General features: G+C 52.4%; 2 protein-coding genes and 1 non-coding gene across 3 annotated transcripts; all 3 read left to right on the forward strand.

Annotated features, from left to right (window-relative positions):
- Positions 1 to 1,652: 1,652 nt before the first annotated feature.
- LOC120669630 lies at positions 1,653 to 2,790 on the forward strand. Its single transcript, XM_039949433.1, has 2 exons — positions 1,653 to 1,943; positions 2,392 to 2,790. The coding sequence occupies exons 1-2, from the start codon at positions 1,673 to 1,675 to the stop codon at positions 2,430 to 2,432; spliced, it is 312 nt and encodes a 103-aa protein (XP_039805367.1). The 5' UTR covers positions 1,653 to 1,672; the 3' UTR covers positions 2,433 to 2,790.
- A 643-nt stretch (positions 2,791 to 3,433) lies between these two features.
- Positions 3,434 to 3,505, forward strand: TRNAP-UGG. Its single transcript has one exon. It is a non-coding gene; the product is annotated as a tRNA-Pro (tRNA).
- Positions 3,506 to 3,567: 62 nt separating this feature from the next.
- On the forward strand, positions 3,568 to 5,698 carry LOC120670804 (probable 2-oxoglutarate-dependent dioxygenase ANS). Its single transcript, XM_039950973.1, has 3 exons — positions 3,568 to 4,095; positions 4,645 to 4,966; positions 5,162 to 5,698. Exons 1-3 carry the CDS (start codon positions 3,626 to 3,628, stop codon positions 5,408 to 5,410), a joined length of 1,041 nt encoding a protein of 346 aa, XP_039806907.1. The 5' UTR covers positions 3,568 to 3,625; the 3' UTR covers positions 5,411 to 5,698.
- Positions 5,699 to 19,508: the final 13,810 nt, after the last annotated feature.

Below are 19,508 nucleotides of genomic sequence, written 5' to 3' on the forward strand. Positions count from 1 at the left end.
GACTTGCTATGACATGTCAAAACAATTACACGTCTGCTCGTAGCTGCCGCACAAGTACAGGCTCCCGAAGAACAGCAAAAACTGCTACTGGCTTTTGCAATCGGACTCGACGCACGTGCGTTCCACGCTGCCAGGATCTGAGTCCGATCCTGCTGCTGACCCCACGCGCCAGCGGGCAGAGCGATTCGAGCGCCACATCAGCGTGACCCGATACTAACTGGCCCCACCTGTCAGTGGCAGTGGTACATGCCAACCCGCCTCCACCCGACGCCGAGGCCACCGCCTTGAAATTCCCCGCCGAGACGCCTCGGCGCCCAACCCAAACGTAACCGTCGCAACGAACCTGCTCTGCTCGCTCCTCTCCCACCACCACACTTCCGGCCTTCCCCTTCCCCTCGCAGCAGCGCACAAGGAACCAGGAGAAGCCTCTCGAGTCTCGCTCGCCGACCAGATGGCCGCCGCCGCCGCCGGATCGGCGGCCGACGCGATGCAGAAGTTCCCCGACGGGGCGCACGTGCGGCTGCGGAGCCGCGTGCACGGCGGGTACCTCCACGCCGACGAGGACGGGGCGGGCGTCTCCCTGCGCTGGCTCCGCCGCAGGTCGGCGAACGCGGCGTGGCGGGTGCAGCGGATCCAGCACGACGGCACCACCTGCGTGCTCCTCCACAGCGCCGCCTACGGCCGGTACCTCGCGGCCTCGCCCGACCCGGCGCCGCCGGGGCACCGCGGCCTCTGCGTCGTCCAGGGGGCCTACGGCGAGGAGGGCGTCGACCCCGTCCTGTGGAAGCCCATCGGCTCGGGGCACGCCGGCTACGTCCTCCTGCGCCACGTCTCCTACCGCCTCCTCCGCGCCAACGGCAGGTACCGCCTCTGGCACGCCGGCGTCTCCCTCGACGACTTCGACAACCAGAGCACGATGATGCATTGGAAGGTCGAGTTCATCCCCCCGAGACCCGGGCCGCCGGCCCTCGTACCTCCAACTCAGGTGAGCTCGGCGTCCCCGCTTAGGCACTCCTCGCATTGATTTGGGCGGAGCAGGGTTTCTTGATGTTTCTTGCACTCCGGGGCTAGATGCTTCTTGTTCGCGTGGATTTTCCAAGAACTGCCAAATGTGATGTTTGCATTCTCTTGGGATCAAATTTGTGCCAAGATTACCCACTTCTCTCGTTGAATTTTTGAAATCCCGTGGGTCCAGCTCGTTCGTATTGAGCAGCAGAGTTTCTGGGTTCTTGAATCCCTGCTCCCCTGCATTTGGTTTGCTTTTCAGAGGAATTCTTGACCAAACTAGTCCTTTTCGCCTTCCATTCCGTTTATCTGCGAAGTGCGAACCTACTCAACAATGAATTCTTTAGAATTTCTGTCCGTCATACGTTGATATGCCAGATTAAGGTGTGTTGTGTATTCGAACCATTTCAGAGCTACTTCGTAGTCTTCAGTTCTTGGCCATTTCTAGCCAGATCATAGTTTAGGCTGATTGCCTGTTTCTGAACACTTTGTTCTCATTACCACGTTCAGAATTGCTTGTTTCTGAACCAAATTTGCCATTCAGAATTGTTCTGCAATCAGAACCAGTGTTGTCTACTTGCTAAGGTTTTCTGAACACGAGTTTTCCATCGTATAACAGAGTCATCGAGAAGGCTTCCGCGGCCTGTTCCTCCGGCAGGAGCCCGTGATGCTGCAGCGAACGATCCGGTACGTGCAGGCGGACAATCAAGGCAACTTCAACCTGAACTCGAACGAGTGGGCCACGTTCCAGTTCCATGGCCGGTCCCTGTTCAACCTGAGATGGGAGGTGGCGACCCATGTGGGCCCTGCGCTCTTCTTCTTCCGCGTCATCGTGTGCGTCCGGGCCGGCCGCTACGGGCAGCCGACCCCGCTGGTCATCGACCTGCCTCGCAACGGGGAGACCTTGGACGTCATCGCCGTCATTGCGGATACACCAGGTGAGACAGTCTTTGCGTTTTTCAGTGGTCGCATGGTGACAGATGTTCGGTAGATCATACTGATGAGATAGAAACCGTAGTTTGGATATTGTGTAGCATCGCTGAAAGTAATTCTGAATTTGCGGTGTAAGGAGATCAGTAAATAGTTGCTGCATGTAGTGTTCATTTTCCATGTTTTTGTATTATGCAAGGGCGTCAAGGTGTTCTCTTTTTTTTTTTTGCTATACTTAGTTAGGTTTGGACAATCTGAAAATGCTGTAGGTAAGTAGGTTGAATGAACATAATACAGGGACTATATTATACTTGCCTTTACGGTGACTATTGGTTCTGCTATCTTTATGACAGATTATTAGGAGCGCAATGCTGAAAAAGTTGATCCCCCCATGACATGTTGTATTGCCGTCTAACTGCCTCATTGTCTTATCTGTGTCCCCTTTGTGAATTTCAGCCGCTGCGGCGTTGAGGTACCCAAATGTTGATGCACACTAGGAGTAGATGATGGCAGGACTCCTGACAACCACCTCGCAATTCATCTCTTCAGAACTCCAATGCACCACTTAGTCTGCTACAAGATGAGAAATCGGCTGTCAATTTTTGGTAGTTAGGTCAATTTTTGGTAGTTAGGTTTGATCCAGCCTCCAAACAGGAAGCAGTTTGTACTGATCTTTCAGTTTCAAAACTCACAAACTGCTGATCGATTTTTACAGTGGCATTAGTAGTAGTCACAGACTTCATCTCTATGACTCTATTGCCTGATAGGAAGAATGGATGTTGCTTTTTGTACCTGCCCTTTTGGTAGATTTCAGTAAATGTATGTTGAAAGTCTGGAACTGAAAAATCTTGGCTACACCATTTGTCCACTGCAACTCTGCCTCTGTGCATAAGGAACACTACACATTTTCAGAAGTACAATGTTCGTTTTCCTTTACAGATAAGTCGTTCAGTACACAATGTAGTTGTACACAGAATAGCACCGCGTACTCACATGTACTTAGCAAAGTTTCAGAAACCTGGGTTTGCTTTTCGTGGGCACCCTTTAGGCCTTTATTGAACTTCTGGGCATGTGCAATCAATCTCCAACTGCATGTTCCAGATTTACAGATCCATTGTTTGAAAGACCAAACCATATTTTTTTAAACGTTCTCTCTTCTCTGCACCGATGAAAACCATCGATACCTGCAATATGATATCCTTTCCTTGCTTTAATCGAGTAGGCAACAAATGGTAGGTAGAGTGACTTGCATACAGACAGTCTGACGGCCATGCCTGAAGTTGAGGAATCCGACTGAACGCCACAAGGTGGTAGACTGGTAGCAGATCTGAGGGTTCCTATTTCAGTGACGTGATCAGTATTCTCGAAAATCTGCAGACTTCTGGGTGACGAACGATGAAAGCACCGGGCTTCAGAGTTCAGACTTGACCGCCTGGGCAGGTGATACTTTCTATTTGCACCTTTTATATAATGTCTAATGAAGGCGTGTAGCATAACAGGGCGTTTGGTCTAGTGGTATGATTCTCGCTTTGGGTGCGAGAGGTCGCGAGTTCGATTCTCGCAACGCCCCTTTTATTTTTGTTTTGCCCTTCTGTTATGCTGCTCCGTTGTGGTACGGTACAAAATTTCAGTTTACCACTAGCCAAAGCCAAACCACCAACCGAAAGTCTGTGCCACCGCCGCCGCTCCGATGGAACCCGCCGCGCCGGCGCGCGTCCAGGCCCTCGCCGAGACCGGCGTGTCCCGCCTCCCGGCGCAGTACATCCAGCCGCCCGAGCACCGCCCGGCCCACCCGTCGTCCTCCCCCGTTCCCGCCGCGCTCTCCGTCCCGGTCGTCGACCTCTCGTCCCCCACCGCGGCCGACGCCGTCCGCGCCGCGTGCGCGGACTGGGGCGCCTTCCACGTGGTCGGGCACAGCGTACCGGGGGAGCTCCTCGACGCGCTGCGCGGGGCCGGGCTCGCCTTCTTCCGCGCGCCCATGGAGGACAAGCTCCGGTTCGCGTGCGACCCGGCCAGGGGCGCCGCCGCGGAGGGGTACGGCAGCCGCATGCTCGCCAACGACGACTCCGTGCTCGACTGGCGCGACTACTTCGACCACCACACGCTCCCGGAGTCCCGCCGTGATCCCGCCCACTGGCCCGATTTCGTCCCCCGATACAGGTAATTGGCCTGTTCAACAATAGGAAAAATCCTCTCTATCTGTTCAGCACGTCTCTGGATGAGTCATGATTTGGTAAGAATACAGTTCTGTTCATTCATGAATGACAAGGTAGAGCTCATAAGCATAAAGAGATGTAGCAATTTTTTGTTCAGAGATTTCATAAGCATAAGAGATGTAGGAATTTTTTGTTCAGATGCGCTGACAAGTAGAAAGTGGGCAATCGAGCATTGAACTCTCTGCATCAGTAACTCACTCTGAGATTTAGATCAGGCACAAGCACAACAGAGGGGCTAGGGGAACTAAACTTAGTTAACCTCAGGTAATGTGTAGTTATGTGATTTGAACTTTTATCCAAAAATGAGGCCACTTCAACGTGACACTCTGTTGCTGTACTGGCTTCTTTGGTAGCAATAGCATAGTGCTGATTATTCAGTTCAGTTTGCTTTTACCTGTTGGACTTAAGCATCATATTTTCATCCCTGTCAGCACATTACACCAGATATCTTTTTTTCCTGAAACACAGAAACTAATACACGTAGCATTTGCAGGGATACTATTGTGAAATACAGCAACAGCATGAAAGATCTTGCTCAAAGATTGCTGCGTATCATCTCTGGAAGTCTGAACCTGCCACCATCTTATATAGAAGATGCGGTTGGAGAAGTTTATCAGAATATCACAATTAGCTATTATTCTCCTTGTCCACAACCAGACCTTGCTCTTGGATTGCAATCTCATTCTGATATGGGTGCAATAACGCTTCTGGTACAAGATGATGTGGGTGGCCTCGAGGTATTGAAGGATGGAATGTGGATACCTGTGGTTCCTTTGCCTTATGGTATCCTTGTCATTTTGGCTGACCAGACAGAGGTACTGTACATTAACATGCTTTATCATCAGTATTAATCTACGCTTTTTTCCTGATCTGGCTGATGTTCCGTACTCTTCATGGGGCCCTGTTGTGGTGTGTCATGGCTTAAGTGTTGCATGAATGATATATTCTTTATTTAAGATTTAGTTCCTCTAGGATTAAACCATGTTATTTGTGTTTTTACCCTTCTCCAGATCATCACCAATGGAAGATACAAGAGCTCTGTTCATCGAGCTGTTGTCAATGCTGAACGTGCCCGCTTGTCCGTGGCGACATTCTATGACCCATCGAAGTCAAGGAAAATATGCACTGCCCCACAGCTTGTGAGCAAGGATGAGCCACAAAAGTATCGGGATGTAATCTACGGTGACTATGTCTCATCTTGGTATAGCAAAGGTCCAGAGGGCAAGCGTAACATTGACGCCCTCCTGATTCAGCCGTAGAGTTAGAGACGCTTGGTTCTTTGGGAAAAAAAAGCCAGAGGTGTCTAAAAACAGGATACAACATACAAGCCATCCGGGGTTTCCCAATACATGTCGAACAAATCAGTTGCCAATCTTGATCAATAAAGATAGGGAACACAACTTGTATGATGTATATGGTGCATTAAAGTACTTTATCATTGCCAATATTTGTTAATACTTTCATCTCACTGGTTGAAAGAGTAAACAAGACTGAATCTTGATATCTTCATTTTCCTTTCACATAATATTTCTTATTTTTGAGTTTTTTTTTGGCTTAGTTGCTAAAAAGCTCGTTTCCATTTTCCTTTTCAACAAATTGAACTCCAGAGCAGAACTGTTTCTCTTGTAAGGTGTGGTACTCCACTGAGATAAATTGTTTGTTTTCCTGAGGTTTTTCTGATTCCACTGCCGCCCAGCAGGTAAATTAATCATGTTGAAGCACTGGGCAGGACTGCAGGAGCCAATCCTTGGCTTTAGTCCATGCAGGATGATGATCCTCTTCATTTGTTCTTCTGGATCATGTGCCATGGCAACACAAGGACGCGAGAGTTTCTGCATCACCACGGGGCACTGGGCCTGGAGTTCTTTCCCTTCTGCCCTTCCGTTGCGGAGGACATTGATCACCTGTTCTTGTTGTGCTCCCGCGTCGCCATGTTCTGGGCCACGGTTTGCCCTGCTGCACCGCCGCGGGAGGTGCTGGACCTGCTGATGAGCGTCCCTGTCCTGACTGGTGCCGTCGCCCCGCGTGTGCTCCGCCACTGACCGGAGCGCCACCAAATTCCTCCCCATTTCGAATCAGCCAAACCGTCGCCGAACCCTAACCCCGGCGATCTCGCATGGCCACCCACCCGCGATCTCTCCACGCCCTGCTCGGGGGGGGGGGGGGGGGGGCGCAGGTACGCGCGCCCGCACGCACTCCCTCCCTCCTCTGTTCTGCAACGCCGTCCTGTTATCCCCGCGGAATTCCGCCGATCTCTGACCGCTCATGACCTCCCCGCGGGTCCCGCTCCAGTCGCCGACGTGCTGCTGTGGCGGCAGAGGAACGCCTCGGCGGGGGCCGTGGTGGGCGCTACGGCGGTCTGGTTCGTCTTCGAGCGCGCGGGCTACAGCCTCCCCTCGGTCCTGGCCAATGCCCTGCTCCTCCTCGTCGCCATCCTCTTCTTCTGGGCCAAGTCCGCGTCGCTGCTCAACAGGTGGGTTACTAGGTTAATCTGACCTGGTCGCTTCAACCCTGGAGCAAATATATCTTGAGATCTGATATGAAGTTTGCCTCAGTTGTTGGCGTGCTGATTGGCCTCTAATGAATAGTTGTTTGCTTTAGGTTGTGATGGATTATCTCAAAATTGGACAATTCTCTGTAATTTGGATGTAGTACATTACTTTCTTCGAGTAGGTCACTGCCAAAATAGTGTATGGGCATATGGCTTAGTGATTTCAACGATTTCAGTGTATTCAGTGTTTGCTGCATTTTAAGACTTAGTGTAACATCTCGAAAATCCGCTAAGTTAAACCGTGCGCTAAAACTGTTTTCTTTGCCGTTGAGCTCGACCCCCCTTAAACCCTGAACCCTAGCCCTAGAATTTCTCCTGAACAACCCGACACCCGAATTCAATTCACGTCACATCTCTTTCCCCCTCCAACGCGACGCGTCGTGACCGGCCGCCGCGAATCCCGCCCCCTCTTTTTCCCTCTTTCCTTTTTCCTCTCTCCCCTCCGACCGCGTGCCCCACCTCCCGCGGCCCGCACGCCACGCGTGGCCGACCACAGCCGTGGTCACCGCTGGCGCGCACCGCCCCCCTCCTTTTCCTTTCTCTTTTTCCCCTTTTCCCCATTTTCTTTTTTTTCTTTATTCCTTTTTCCTATTTTCTTTTTTTTCCTCACCCCCCCTTCTTTTCTTTCTTTTCTTTCTTCTCCTCTCTCCTTCTTCCCCGACGCGCGCCTGAGCCGCTCCCAGCCCCGGCCCGCCTACCCCACGCGCGCCTCACCTCCCTCCCGCACCCGCACCACGCCGCCCAGGCCCCGGCCTCACCCAGCTCGCTCGCCCCGCCCCTGTGTGCACGCGCACGCGCGCACGCACGCGGAGCCCGGGCCAACCGCGCCACGCCGCGGCCGCCTGCCAGCGCCCGCCCGGTGCCCCGCACGCCGCGACACCAGTCGTGCCAAGCCGCCGCCCACGCGCACGCCCGCACATGCCTGCTCCCACCGTGCGCTGCGCGCATCCACGCGGCCGCCATCACCGCCGCGCCGCTCGCCGGGCCGCGTCCCGCCCTCGCCGCTTGCGCCGATGCCCTGCGCCCCACGTGCCACCCGCCGCTGCGCAGCCGCAGCAGCCACCGCCGCACCTGGCCCACGCGCCCAGCGCGCTCGACCCGGCCGCTCGGCCGCGCGACGCCCGCCGCTGCCCTGTCCGGCCGCACAGTGCGGCACTGCTCGCCGCCTCGCCGCCTGCGCCACCACCCTGTGCTCGCCGCTGCCGCTCGAGTCCCGTCACCCCTACACCGCCACGCCGCCCTCGGCGCGAGAGCCGCCCCACGACAGCCGCTAGCGGCCGGGACGCCATTAATGGCCGCCCGCGGACCTCGCTGAGACGGCCACCCACCTCCACCGCGCCACCGCCTCTCCACGGCTATAAAAGCCCCCTAGCACCGCTTCTCCACACCCAAGCCGCCACAGCACCGCCGCCCCCTTCCCCTCAGCGCCAGCGCCGCCGCCGCGCTCCATTAACGCCGCCGCCGCCGGCCCGCGTCGCCCCGCTCCCTCGCCGCGCCCCGAGCCGAGGTGAGCTGGGGAGTCGATCCCCCGCACACCCGAGCCCCTTTCCCCCTCCTCTCCGCCCCTCCCCGAGGCCCAGGGCCGCCGGAATCGGCCCCGCCGGCGCCCTAGGCCGCCTCCCCTGCTCTGCGGGATGAAGGAAGGGGAAGGAAAGGGCATTTAGCCCAAAAGCCCCTCCCCTTTCCTTTATTTCTTAAAGAAACCCTCCACCCTTTTAGCCTTTTTGCAGAAACACCCCCACCCTTAATATATTTGCAAATAAACCCTCTTCTAGTATAAACTTAATAGACCCCTGATCTCTCCAGAATAACCCAAAAGCTTCCAAAAATTACAAACAGACCCCTGCCTACTCAAGATTATTTACAACCAGGCCCCTGGCCCCTTAACCAACCCACGAACCTTTATAAAACCTATCATTTCATGTACCAAACGAACTCTGATAGGCCCGAAACTTTACCACGCCTTTCTTGACCTAGTTCCGGTCATGATGTTAGGAGACCACATGAAAACATTACTCCGTACTCCATATTTTATGTGTTCCCGATTCGAGCTCAACGATAAAACTTTTATTTCTATGTCTTGTTTGTGGGCTTGTTTGTTTGCGTCGTAGATCACGGTGTGAACGAAGGAGAGCCCGCTAGCGAGCAGTACTGCGAGCAAGGGAATGAGGATCAGTTCCACGACCCCGAGCCCGAAGGACAGGACTTCCCCGAAGGCTACGAAGACGGCAAGTTCAATCACATCCTTTGATGCATATTGTGTCCTAATCTTTATAAACACAACCCAATGGCCTGCTTTATAAAACTGCATATGTTTTTGCTTGCATGAAAACACGGTTGGATAGCCACCCCTTGATTTGTGATGACCATTCCTTGACTACCTAGATTAATGTCTGATCAAGCTTGGACGTTAATCGATATTAGAATGCTTAGGACTTTACTCATAATACGATTTGTTTTATAAAGAAAATGTGTGCGTGTGGGATGGGATAAATGTGGTGTTTTTGTAAAGAAAGTGTAGACGGGATGGATGGCATTTCTACGGATTTGCCATTTGGTGTGCTCGTGCCAATGTGGCAGGGCAAAAGAAGGGAGATATCCATCTTGTCGTGTCTAAGGACCGAGTTGGTGTGTCATCTCACCTAACTCCACTATCGAGCAAACCACTCGACCGTTGAATGGGCAACGGCGTAGCATAAATCCCACTAGTTGGTGTGATAGCCATCAGGAGAGCTGAGAGCAACGGGTGACTAAGGAAAAGGGATAAGCCCCGAGTGACTTATGCCCGGTTATACCTAAGTGAACGGTCGATGACCCCTTGGTGCATCCCGTGATGGCTAGTCAGGCTTAGCTATGGTGGGTAATGGCTATGTTGGGATCTACACCGACACGATGGTGTTCGAGTTGTGGTATCCTACTTGTGGGTAAAGTTGCACACCTCTGCAGAGTTAAAAGCTATTCGAATAGCCGTGCCCACGGTATTGGGCGAGTTACGGTGTGGTCACATAACTAGTGTTTCATTGGGATGGGCTGGTAAGAGTTGTTTTGGAATTGTGTCCGGCAGTTGTGCCGTGTGCTACGACGGACGGGGAGTCCGGTAGCAGTTTAAAACTTGAACTCCGTGTTACTACAAAAACCAAATTTTCTAAAAAAGGTTTTCTGTTAAATAAACCCCTGCATAAAATATCATTTTTCTATAAATTAAACCGTAACCTTATCCTTGATTTACCTGTGCATGTTATTCTGTTGTAACCCCCTCCGTGGGTGTGGTTGGACTTGCTGAGTACGTTTGTACTCACCCCATTCTTACTTTTTACAGAAGAAAACCCAGACTTCGTGCCAGATGATGTTGAGTAGGGTTATCGTTCTGCACCCAACCTTGCCTGTGGTACCGGCCCTGTCGTGATGCCTCCGCTGTCGCAATACTCTAAGCTCGTGCTAGACCCCATGTGGTTTGCAGTCTGGTGTTATGTTGTAGCTTGGTTAATTTTATCATTATTTGTATCGAGTGTTCTCCAAGGTTTGTACGTTTTTGAACCATCTGATGTAATAAATGTGACATCAGCCTCCTGGGACTGGTGTTTTGTATCACATTTAAGTCTTTTCTTTTGAGGGGACGCTTCACTTAGTCTGGAGCTAATCCTTAAGATCAGTTGAATTGTAATCAAGACTTGATATATCTTCTAAGTAGGCAGGGGGTCTTTGTTTCGCCTTTATCACATTAGTAATCATGTGTCTCAATCAGTACATCATCCCTTCTCTGCAAAGGAACGACTTGACTTTACTTCACAAGTTAACATAATCATGTTTATTCTACTAGCATGTGGTATTTTTCTCCATAGCCTGTAGTTATGTTGTACTGTCCCTTACACAAGGAAAGCCTAGATGTTTCCGTCATCACTCTGTACTGGGTGCTTATTGCCTCCATTTTTATCTTTTGACATTGATTTTGGTTCATATTGTGCTTCAGGAACTCATAGCACTACGTCATTGCACATTGTCTGTTAACTTGATAGAAGTTAATTGCATTTTTAATTTTTATTAAGCAATTAAATAATTTCCTTATTACCCGAAATCAAGTTATACTTCTTGGTTGCAATGTCTTTAGTCGATATTTAGATTTGTGTGACTTCACGTGATGTGTTGGGATAAGCAATGTACATTGTATTTCCATTGTAATTGCACTATTAATGTTGTTCGTTCATAGTGATACACTAAACAAGTTTTTTTTGGCTTCTCTGCAGGCCTCTTCCACCCAGGGTTAATAAACCTGTGGGAACCGGTCCGGTTCCGGTTTCGGCCGGTACCCAATCGTCCCAAATTCAAAATTCAAATTTGAATTCAAAAAATAAAAAATTCCTAAAATTACTTCAAGGTGCGACGAATATAATGGTGTCAAATTTTTTCAAAAATTTGTTCATTTAATATAGTTTGCGGGGATTTGAAGTTAAATCAAAAACGAAAAAGAAAAAAATGAGCCGGCCCATTAAGACCCACCACATATGGCGACCGGTAAACCGGTCAAACCGGCCCCCATTAAGGCCCACCACATATGGCGACCGGTAAACCGGTCAAACCGGCCGATAAACCGGTCAAACTGGTCGGTATACCGGTCGGAACCGGTTACACATGCCATTTTAAATTTGGATTTGAATTCAACTGGTTTCCACCGGTTTCCAGTCAAATCGGTCCGATAAACCGCTACCGGAGGGCGGCGGTTTGACCGGACCGGTCGGGGAAAAAAAACCCTGGTCCTGACAGGCTTTCCTCGGCACACCGCCATTCTCCTGCAGTCCTGCTCATCTGGATCATCCGGAGAAGTCGGAACCTCATGGTTAGGGATGGCAACGGGTACCCAAAACCCGATGGATTTTTACTCCATTAGGGTGCGGGCATAGACTAAATTCTATACCCGCGGGTTTCTTAATAGGATAAATTTCGTACCCGTCGGGTTTGCGGGTGCAGGTTTGTTCTTTAAGTACCCAAATCCGCAAACCCGTGGGTACAATAAACCCGACAACATATAACCTAAAATACTAATGTCATAAGGTCTTGTATCAAAATAAGGTCCAATCACATGCTAAGAGAGACTTAGGCTCATGTACTTCCATTCCCATCGATGATTATCTATTCATAGACTCATTTGGCTATAATGCATTGTGTATTTGTTTATGTTTTCTATTAAATTTTGTTGCTTCTTCTATCGGGTACGGGAAACCCGCGGGTAAAAAAAACCCGCACGGGTACGGGTACGGGCATGAAATCATACCCGCGACGGGTATGTGTTTTTTAATAGGTACGATTTTATCCTGGCGGGTGCAAGTTTGAGTTAGTGATACCCGACGAATTTATACCCGTTGCCATCCCTACTCATGGTCTTCACGGGGTGAGTCAAGGGAGGACTCCCATGTGCGCGGCGACGAACGAGCATGCCTGCCTCTGGATCGTCCATGTCCTTGGGCGCCTCAACACTGAACCGCTAAGACTGTCTCCAATGGTACCCTCTAAAATCCACTCCCTAAAAGGAATATTCTCCTCCCTCTAAACAGATTCCGCACTCCATATCAAAATCATCTCCAACAATACACTCCATACCACACCCCCTATACCCCACCATCCAATATTTTATATTTCCCTCTCCATACCACACTCCGTCGGCAGCTCGCGCCCTCCACGGTCCACCGGCTCCTGCTCCCCCTCTGCTTGGCCCCACGGGCGGTTGGAGTGTGTCCGTATGCCCCCCAACTGTGGAGGGTCCTGCCATCGTCCGCCATTTTAGGGGGCCTTTTACAGTGCTCCATTGGAGCAGTTGGAGGAGGAGATGACCCCTAAAGGACGGTGCCGGGCGTGATACCGGCCGCCGATGTGGACGGTCTAAAAGAGTAAATTAAGTGATTTTGTTTCTGCAGCTTTAGCGCAGGCACCTCCGAAATACCGAATCTCTGTGTTTGCTTGGTTTGTTAGCCAACCAGTCAGCAGTACTGTTCTCTCGGACTACATCAGCACCAGCCATCAGCTACTAGCCAGTCAGCAGTATTGTTCTCTCATAACAAATCAACACCGCCCACCAGCCACAGCCAAGCGAACACAACGCCAGACCAACACTGTTCATGATCCAAAAAGAATCGACAATTGCAGCAATTGTTAGAAAGGTCACCGTTGCTAGGCTCCAGTTTGTGTTTGCCTGTCCATCGATGTTGCTGCCAGCGCACTCGACGGTGATGAACTTGATGAAGCTTGCCCAACCACCTCAAACCCTTGTGCTGTAGCACCATACCATCTCTTCGCTTCTGCACTGTCCCCAACTCATTCTCCGCTTCCTCGTTAGTCTGGCCACGCTGGACGACGGCGGCGTGGGTGGGTTCACACGAAACCCCGCTTTCGCCTGCGGCTCGCAAGCTGCGCAAGCGAGTGCGGCACGCTGCAGCCAGCGTGCCACCGGAGCGCCGGCGGCGGCCGGCCGCGCCGCGCCGTGTCTGTGGCCGCCTCTCTGACCGCGGCCAAACGTTGGGAAGCATTGCGCACCTCCCAATGCACGCTGCAGCGGCAAGGGAGTCGGGGCCTCTCGTTATCCTAGCCGTAGATTTATTGCTGCCACGCCCGGCCACTGCTTCGCAGCGACGCGGAGTCCTCCATGGCGCTTGCTGCTGCAGTGCCGGCCGTGCCGTGTTGCCGCCCCTCTCGACGTCCACGCCGGCACGCACGGACCGTCCAGCCGCCGCGCACCCCCGCCGCCCGGCGGTCGAACGCGTCCACCAGTACACACGCCCGGAGCAGCAGTCCGTCGAACCGCGCGCGCCGCCGGGCGCCGGCGTCCACCGCGTCGATCGATTCGGTGGAGGCAGGTGACGACCGAACCTTCACCCTGGGAAGCTGGAACACGTGGCGCACTACTCTGGACGCAGCAGGGCGAGCGGTGAAGACCTGGATGCCGCGGCGTGCCGGCCCTGGTGCCAACGGCGCCGGCTGGATCGGACCGCAGGTGTGGACGGTGCTTCGTCTACCGTCCGGGGTGGACGGTAAATGAAACACCGTCCACCCTCTGGCCCCTCCTGAACGTTGGATCCGTTTTGTGCAGCCGTGATTGGTGCGGATGGCAGCGACCCTCTCCGCTTTCCTCGCACGACGCGCTGCCCGCCGTTCCCTCAACGCTGGAAAATTGGTGCTGCTCTTGCCGGTGCCCGTCCATCTAGATCTGGCCAGGTGCTTCGTCTACCGTCCAGCGCTGCACGTAGCTCGCCATCGGCGCCGGCGCAGAGGGAACGAAGACACGGCGTGCATCGCGGTGGAGGCGGCTGCCACCATCCGCGCGCAGCACGCTGGCACGGGCACCTGCACCTGCTCGGCGGCGGCGACTTCGTTCGCTTCCACGCCGTGTGCAGGCCGCGGCGCCAGGCACGGCCGCGCGCCGAGAGCAGCAGCTTCCTCCCGTCCCCCATCGCGAACGTGCGCGGCCGCGGCTTGCCCGAATTGCCATCGAGGGCAGGTTGAGCGCCACACCGCCGTGACGCTCCGGCTCGTATTTGCGTCGCCGCCGCCCGCGGCCTGGGCTCTCCTCCGGACGCCAGAGATGCGGAACCAAAATCGAACACGTGTGCCCGTTCCTCAACGCCGGCCTCGAAGCGCGCCGCGATGGAGGTGTTCTCGGTGGCGCTCAATGCTGTCGTGCCGACGCCCTCTCAAGACCCACGCCTTGCTCCCGCCACGTCTCCAGGCGCCGAGATCCAGCCGCCGCGCCCGCGGCGCAGCCACCGTGCCCGCTGCCCACAGGTCGGAGCCCGTCGTCCACCAGTACACGCCCAGCCGTCCATCGAGCTGCGCGGCGTCCACCGCGTAGACACGACGAAAGAGGTCGATGCACCTTCTTCCTGGGAAGCTGGAACACGTTAAGAACTATTCTGGAGCCAGTAGGGTGGGCGGTGGAGACCTCGACGCCGTGGCATGCCGGCCGTGTTGCCAACGGCGTCGGCTGGGTCAGACTCAGGGGTGGACAGTAAAAGAAATACCGTCAACCCCTGGGCCTCTCTCGACCGTTGGATCGTTCATGTGCGGTTGAGATCGGCGCGGATGGGAAGCCAGGCCCTCTCCGGTTTCCTCGCGCCCGCCCGCCCGCCCGCAGTCGCGCGACGCGCCGCCCGCCGTCGTCCACTTCGACGAAGCGCTGCGCGTAGCTCGCCGCAGTAGTCAGCGCCCGTGCAGGCGTCGAACCGCGGCACCAGGCTTCCGTGATGAGCTAGGGACGACGCGGCGTGGCGCAGAGGCGGCTGCCACCGGCAGCCGCGCGCGGGCAGCACGCCGCCGGCACGGGCACCTGCACGATCGACGCCGGCGACTTTGCTCGCTTCCACGCCGAGTAGTAGCTTTCTCCCTTTGCCTCGTCGTGAATGTTCTCCTCCATGCGACCATGCTCGCTCGGATGCCGTTGGGGAAGCACACCGTGGTGATCAGGCGGCTTCTGTCATCTATGATGAACCCGTCGACCTGGGCGATTAGCTCGGCCAGCACGAGCGCCGCGCGCTGGCTTCAAACCGCGCCGCCGCGTCCAGCCACCGGTCATCGTTTTGTCGAATGCCCTTTGAATCGACGGCTGCGGAGAGCTGCAATGTTTACGGCGTCAGAACATGGATGGATCGAGAAGCCTAACGTGCTGCTGCGAAACTCCTGATCAGAAGTCTGTTTGAATCCCTGTCCTGCCCACGAAGCTCTGCAAGCGTCTGTTGATCGAGGGCATCGTGCTCGTGGTGAAACGAAATGGCTGATCTCCAGCTGTACTGATCCCAGACGGCGATCAAGCCAAATGCAACCGACCTTTGGTACATGTGAATATGTGCTGCAATTTTGTGAACAACTACTCCGTGTGCTGTACGACTTGATCTGAAAAGAAAAGGAAAAAAGAACACTGTACTTCTGAAACCGTCTAGATCACCTGCTGTGTAGTGTTCTGTTCACTTGCTGAAATATATGAATCGGTGAGTTGACAGAAGAGTTTCAGCAATCAGCATATCAATCATGTATTATTTCAATTCGTGACTGAAACCTGACACTTGCCAAAGTTATGCACAGAGGCAGGTTTCTCCAGTGGACAAGTGGTGTCACCAAGAAACCTGACATTTACTGAAATCTATCAAAAAGGCAGGTACAAAAAGTAACGTCCATTCTTGCTATCAGGCAGTAGAGTCATAGAGATGAAGCTTGTGACTACTACTAATGCCACTGTAAAACTCGAACAGCAGTTTGTGAGTTGTGAAACTGAAATATCAGTACAAACAGCTTCCTGTTTGGAGGCTGGATCAAACCTAACTACCAAAAATTGACAGCCGATTCTCATCTTGTATCAAACTCAGTGGTACATTTGGAAGTCTGAAGAGATGAATTGGGACTTGCGAGGTGGCTGTCAGGAGTCTGGCCATCATCCTATTGTGCATCAACATTTGGGTACCTCAGCACCTGAAATTCACACAGGGAACACATATAAGACAATTAGGCAGTTAGGCAGCATATCATGGGGGGTCAACTTTTTCAGCATTGCATTTCTAATAATCTGTCAGAAAGACAACAGAACCAAATAGTCACTGTAAATGCAACTATACTATAGTCGTCCCTGTATTATTTTCATTTAACCTGCTTACCCGCAGCATTTTCAGAATGTCCAAACCAAACTAAGTACATCAATTTATTTTTGAAATAAGAACACCTTGAAGCGCGTGGATTAAAACAAAAACCTGAAAAAATAGCACTACATGCAGCAACTACTCGCTGATCTCCTTACACAGCAAATGCAGAACTTCACAATTACTATCAGCAATGCCATACACTATCCAGAAATAAGACCAACGCCTGAGCAGAGCAGCTGGATTCGCAAGGAACAAGTAAAACTATGATATAATTAGGAACAATGTCATGGCAGGGGCGGAGCCAGCGGTGGGTCTGGAGGGGCTCCAGCCCCTCCTACCGCTGCTGGATCCATGGAGCCCCTCCTAAGCCCACCCTATAATTTTTTAACATGAATACACTGCGGAGAGAAGCTAAAGTTATCTAGAGGTAGAAGAAAGCCCCTCCTAATAATTATCCTGGATCTGCTTGTGGTCATGGGATTTGCAGCGGAGATGGGTAAATTAACAGCTACACATTTTGTGAATAACCAAATAGTCAAATACTAAAAGGAGCAGACAATTAGTCAGAAGATCAATACTATTGGCCAATAATATAAGTGGAACTACTGAATTTTCTGAACTGTGATCAGATTGTTGGCAGAGATCACTGATAGAATAGAACTGGAAATTTCTAACTGTTGAAATATGCAATGCATACTTGGAGCATTCTAGAAGATTGTAGAAATCACAAGAAACTAACTTTGCAATGCATGAAGATAAGATCATGCCAAAGTAAGAAGGATCTAGAATAGTGGAGAGCAAGTATGAGTAGTAGTTATCATGCTTCATGGTGTAGAACTCTCTAGAGAAAAGATATTTGTATGATAAGATAAAGATGGAGAGAACTCTAAAAATGTAGAAGAGTATAGAAGGACACATGACAACACCATGAAATATAGAGTCCTATAAATAGGGGTGTCCCCCTCCTCCCTTTCCATACCATGACATAAGAGGTATCAAGTAGAAGATGGCAAGGTTGCCATGTAGTGTAGTGGTGTCATGGTAGAATAGCCACACAGAGAGTGTAAGTGTTATATTGTGTTGTATCAAGTTGAGTTGTGTCCCAATTTCTAAGTATTTAGTGTAAGTTGTGATCTATCGTAGGCTGGCTCTGTCATTCGGGATCACAAAGAATCTGTGCTTCATCATAGGAAGGTTCTGCCTTCCGAAAGCCAGCTTCATCTGTTGGTAGGCTCTGCCATCCGGAAGCGAGAAGTCGGCTCTGCCGTCGAAAGGACCTTATACACTAAGTAGCTAGAAATTGAAAAGGCTAACCGACTCTAGAGTAAGTTGGTGTGTCTTAGGTGTAGGTCCTCAGCATAGTGGGTATTAGGGTCATTCGGTTCCCAGCACTAACCTTCTGAAGCTGTCGTCAAGATGATGATTTCTATCTGACTCTCATTCTCGGGAAGGTCGACGACGAGAGGGGTCGAGCGCTTCCATCTCTCAGCCCGCACGTAGAGGCCGGATCTGCCTCTCCAACTCGAGCAGCCAAAGTGTCCTTGAGCAGCGACAGCGAATTCCCCTCGAACCAGAACCTCCTCCACACTTTTGAGTTATGTTTCCATCCGCGTCTGCTCTGACATACCTAATCCGACTGCTCCCTTCGACGGTTGCTGCATAAGTTTGACGACCTACTCGTTGCGGCGACCATTAGAGCTTGGAAAGACCAAAACAAGAAACGCCCTGCTACTAACTGAATGCCAAAAAACTATCTCTAAAGCCAAACAAGTACAGTGGAACAAGATTTCAAGAACATAGAACCAGTTTTGCATCAAGATTCAGTAACAAAGAGATGCAGTAATAGGGAGACAAATCAAAGTAACTGCAAGACGAATCAATCAAGAAGTGTGACCTACCAGATCGCAAGAACTTCGCAGGCGGAGGGGGCAGTGACCTCACCGGGACTATCTCTGGGAGTTCCGGGCGAACAGTCTTTGGGGAATGAGCTCCACCACCCAGCTCCTCGATCCCCCACCCCCAGGGCTGTACCAAGTGCCATACTTTCTATGGTGTAAGCGAACCCGTCAATCCACTGGTTGCAGAATTAAGACCTCCCACTGGATGTCGCGCCTCTCTCGGTGGTCGCATAGTCGCAGAAGGGCTTCGCAGACGCGTTGGATCGCCGGGGCAGCATTGACGGTGCACAGGACAAGGTATCTTCCATAGGATGCGCTTCGAAGAAGAAGATACGTTCTACCCTCCCGCACGACGTGCTGTACGCCCCAAGCCGCATTCAACGACGCGCGCCTCAAGCACAAGCCGGTCCGCAGCCCGTCCGTCATGGCATGGAGGTACCTTCCATTTGAGGTCTGTAACCGCACATGTGAATGAACCGTCAGGGAAGAGATCCACAGATGAGCCTGGGAGCTCGCGCTGGTGCCGCTGCTGCGGGGGCGGAGGGGGCGGAGGCCAGCAGCGCGCTTAGCTTTCTTGGCGAAGGGAAGGGGAAGGTAGAGGAGGAGACGTGGAGTTTGTTGTGAGGCGGTTACTTTTGGACGTCGAGGCGGAGCGGAGCGGGGGGATTTCAAGGTGCTGGCCTCCGGTGGAGTCGCAAGCGTAGGTCGGTTGCAGGATGCCAGGTGTCTGCTGGCAGGTGGGGCCGGATCAGCAGCTGGTGCTGCAGAATCAGAGATGATCCTTGCATCAGGCTGTGTCGAGGGTCGGGTCGATAAGGTGAAGGTCAGGTCATGCAAGGCGAGCTACTAGTACTACTCCACAAGAACTCAAACTGACGCACTAGCTGATGGATCGGATCTCATCGAGTGCCTAGACTCAGCAGCCGGCGATAGATGTCATGATGGTTGATGCCTGTATCTTTCATGGACTGATCCGGTCCAGCCCTCCTCGAGGTGGTATAGCCGATCGATCGACTTGGGATGGATGTTATTTCTTCTACTTCTCTGTGCATTTTGCAGGAACTGCAGATCAATCAGCGGCAGAAGAGATTTGCGAATTGTTAATGGCAGTGCTGATGTATCTGTTCTCGTGCAGTGCAAGCAGCTCAAAGATTGATACAGTTAGTTGTGTCCTCGTGCTCTGTTGGTTCTGTTACGAGGATGCTGAAAGCTGAGAGACTAGGAGACCCCGATCAAGTTCAGAACAGAGGCTCGCACTCGCAGCATTCTAGTTAATACAATTTTGCAGCATGCA

The sequence above is a fragment of the Panicum virgatum genome, chromosome 4N (assembly GCF_016808335.1).
Source record: "Panicum virgatum strain AP13 chromosome 4N, P.virgatum_v5, whole genome shotgun sequence".
Taxonomy (NCBI): Eukaryota; Viridiplantae; Streptophyta; class Magnoliopsida; order Poales; family Poaceae; genus Panicum; species Panicum virgatum.

Bases quoted from the DNA above. Each gene is read 5' to 3' on its own strand.
- LOC120669630 (XM_039949433.1), top strand. From the start codon at position 1,673: ATGCTGCAGCGAACGATCCGGTACGTGCAGGCGGACAATCAAGGCAAC. The intron at 1,944-2,391 runs GTGAGACAGTCT...TGTGAATTTCAG, and splicing joins CGTCATTGCGGATACACCAG to CCGCTGCGGCGTTGAGGTAC.
- LOC120670804 (XM_039950973.1), top strand. From the start codon at position 3,626: ATGGAACCCGCCGCGCCGGCGCGCGTCCAGGCCCTCGCCGAGACCGGC. The intron at 4,096-4,644 runs GTAATTGGCCTG...TAGCATTTGCAG, and splicing joins GATTTCGTCCCCCGATACAG to GGATACTATTGTGAAATACA. The intron at 4,967-5,161 runs GTACTGTACATT...ACCCTTCTCCAG, and splicing joins TTTTGGCTGACCAGACAGAG to ATCATCACCAATGGAAGATA.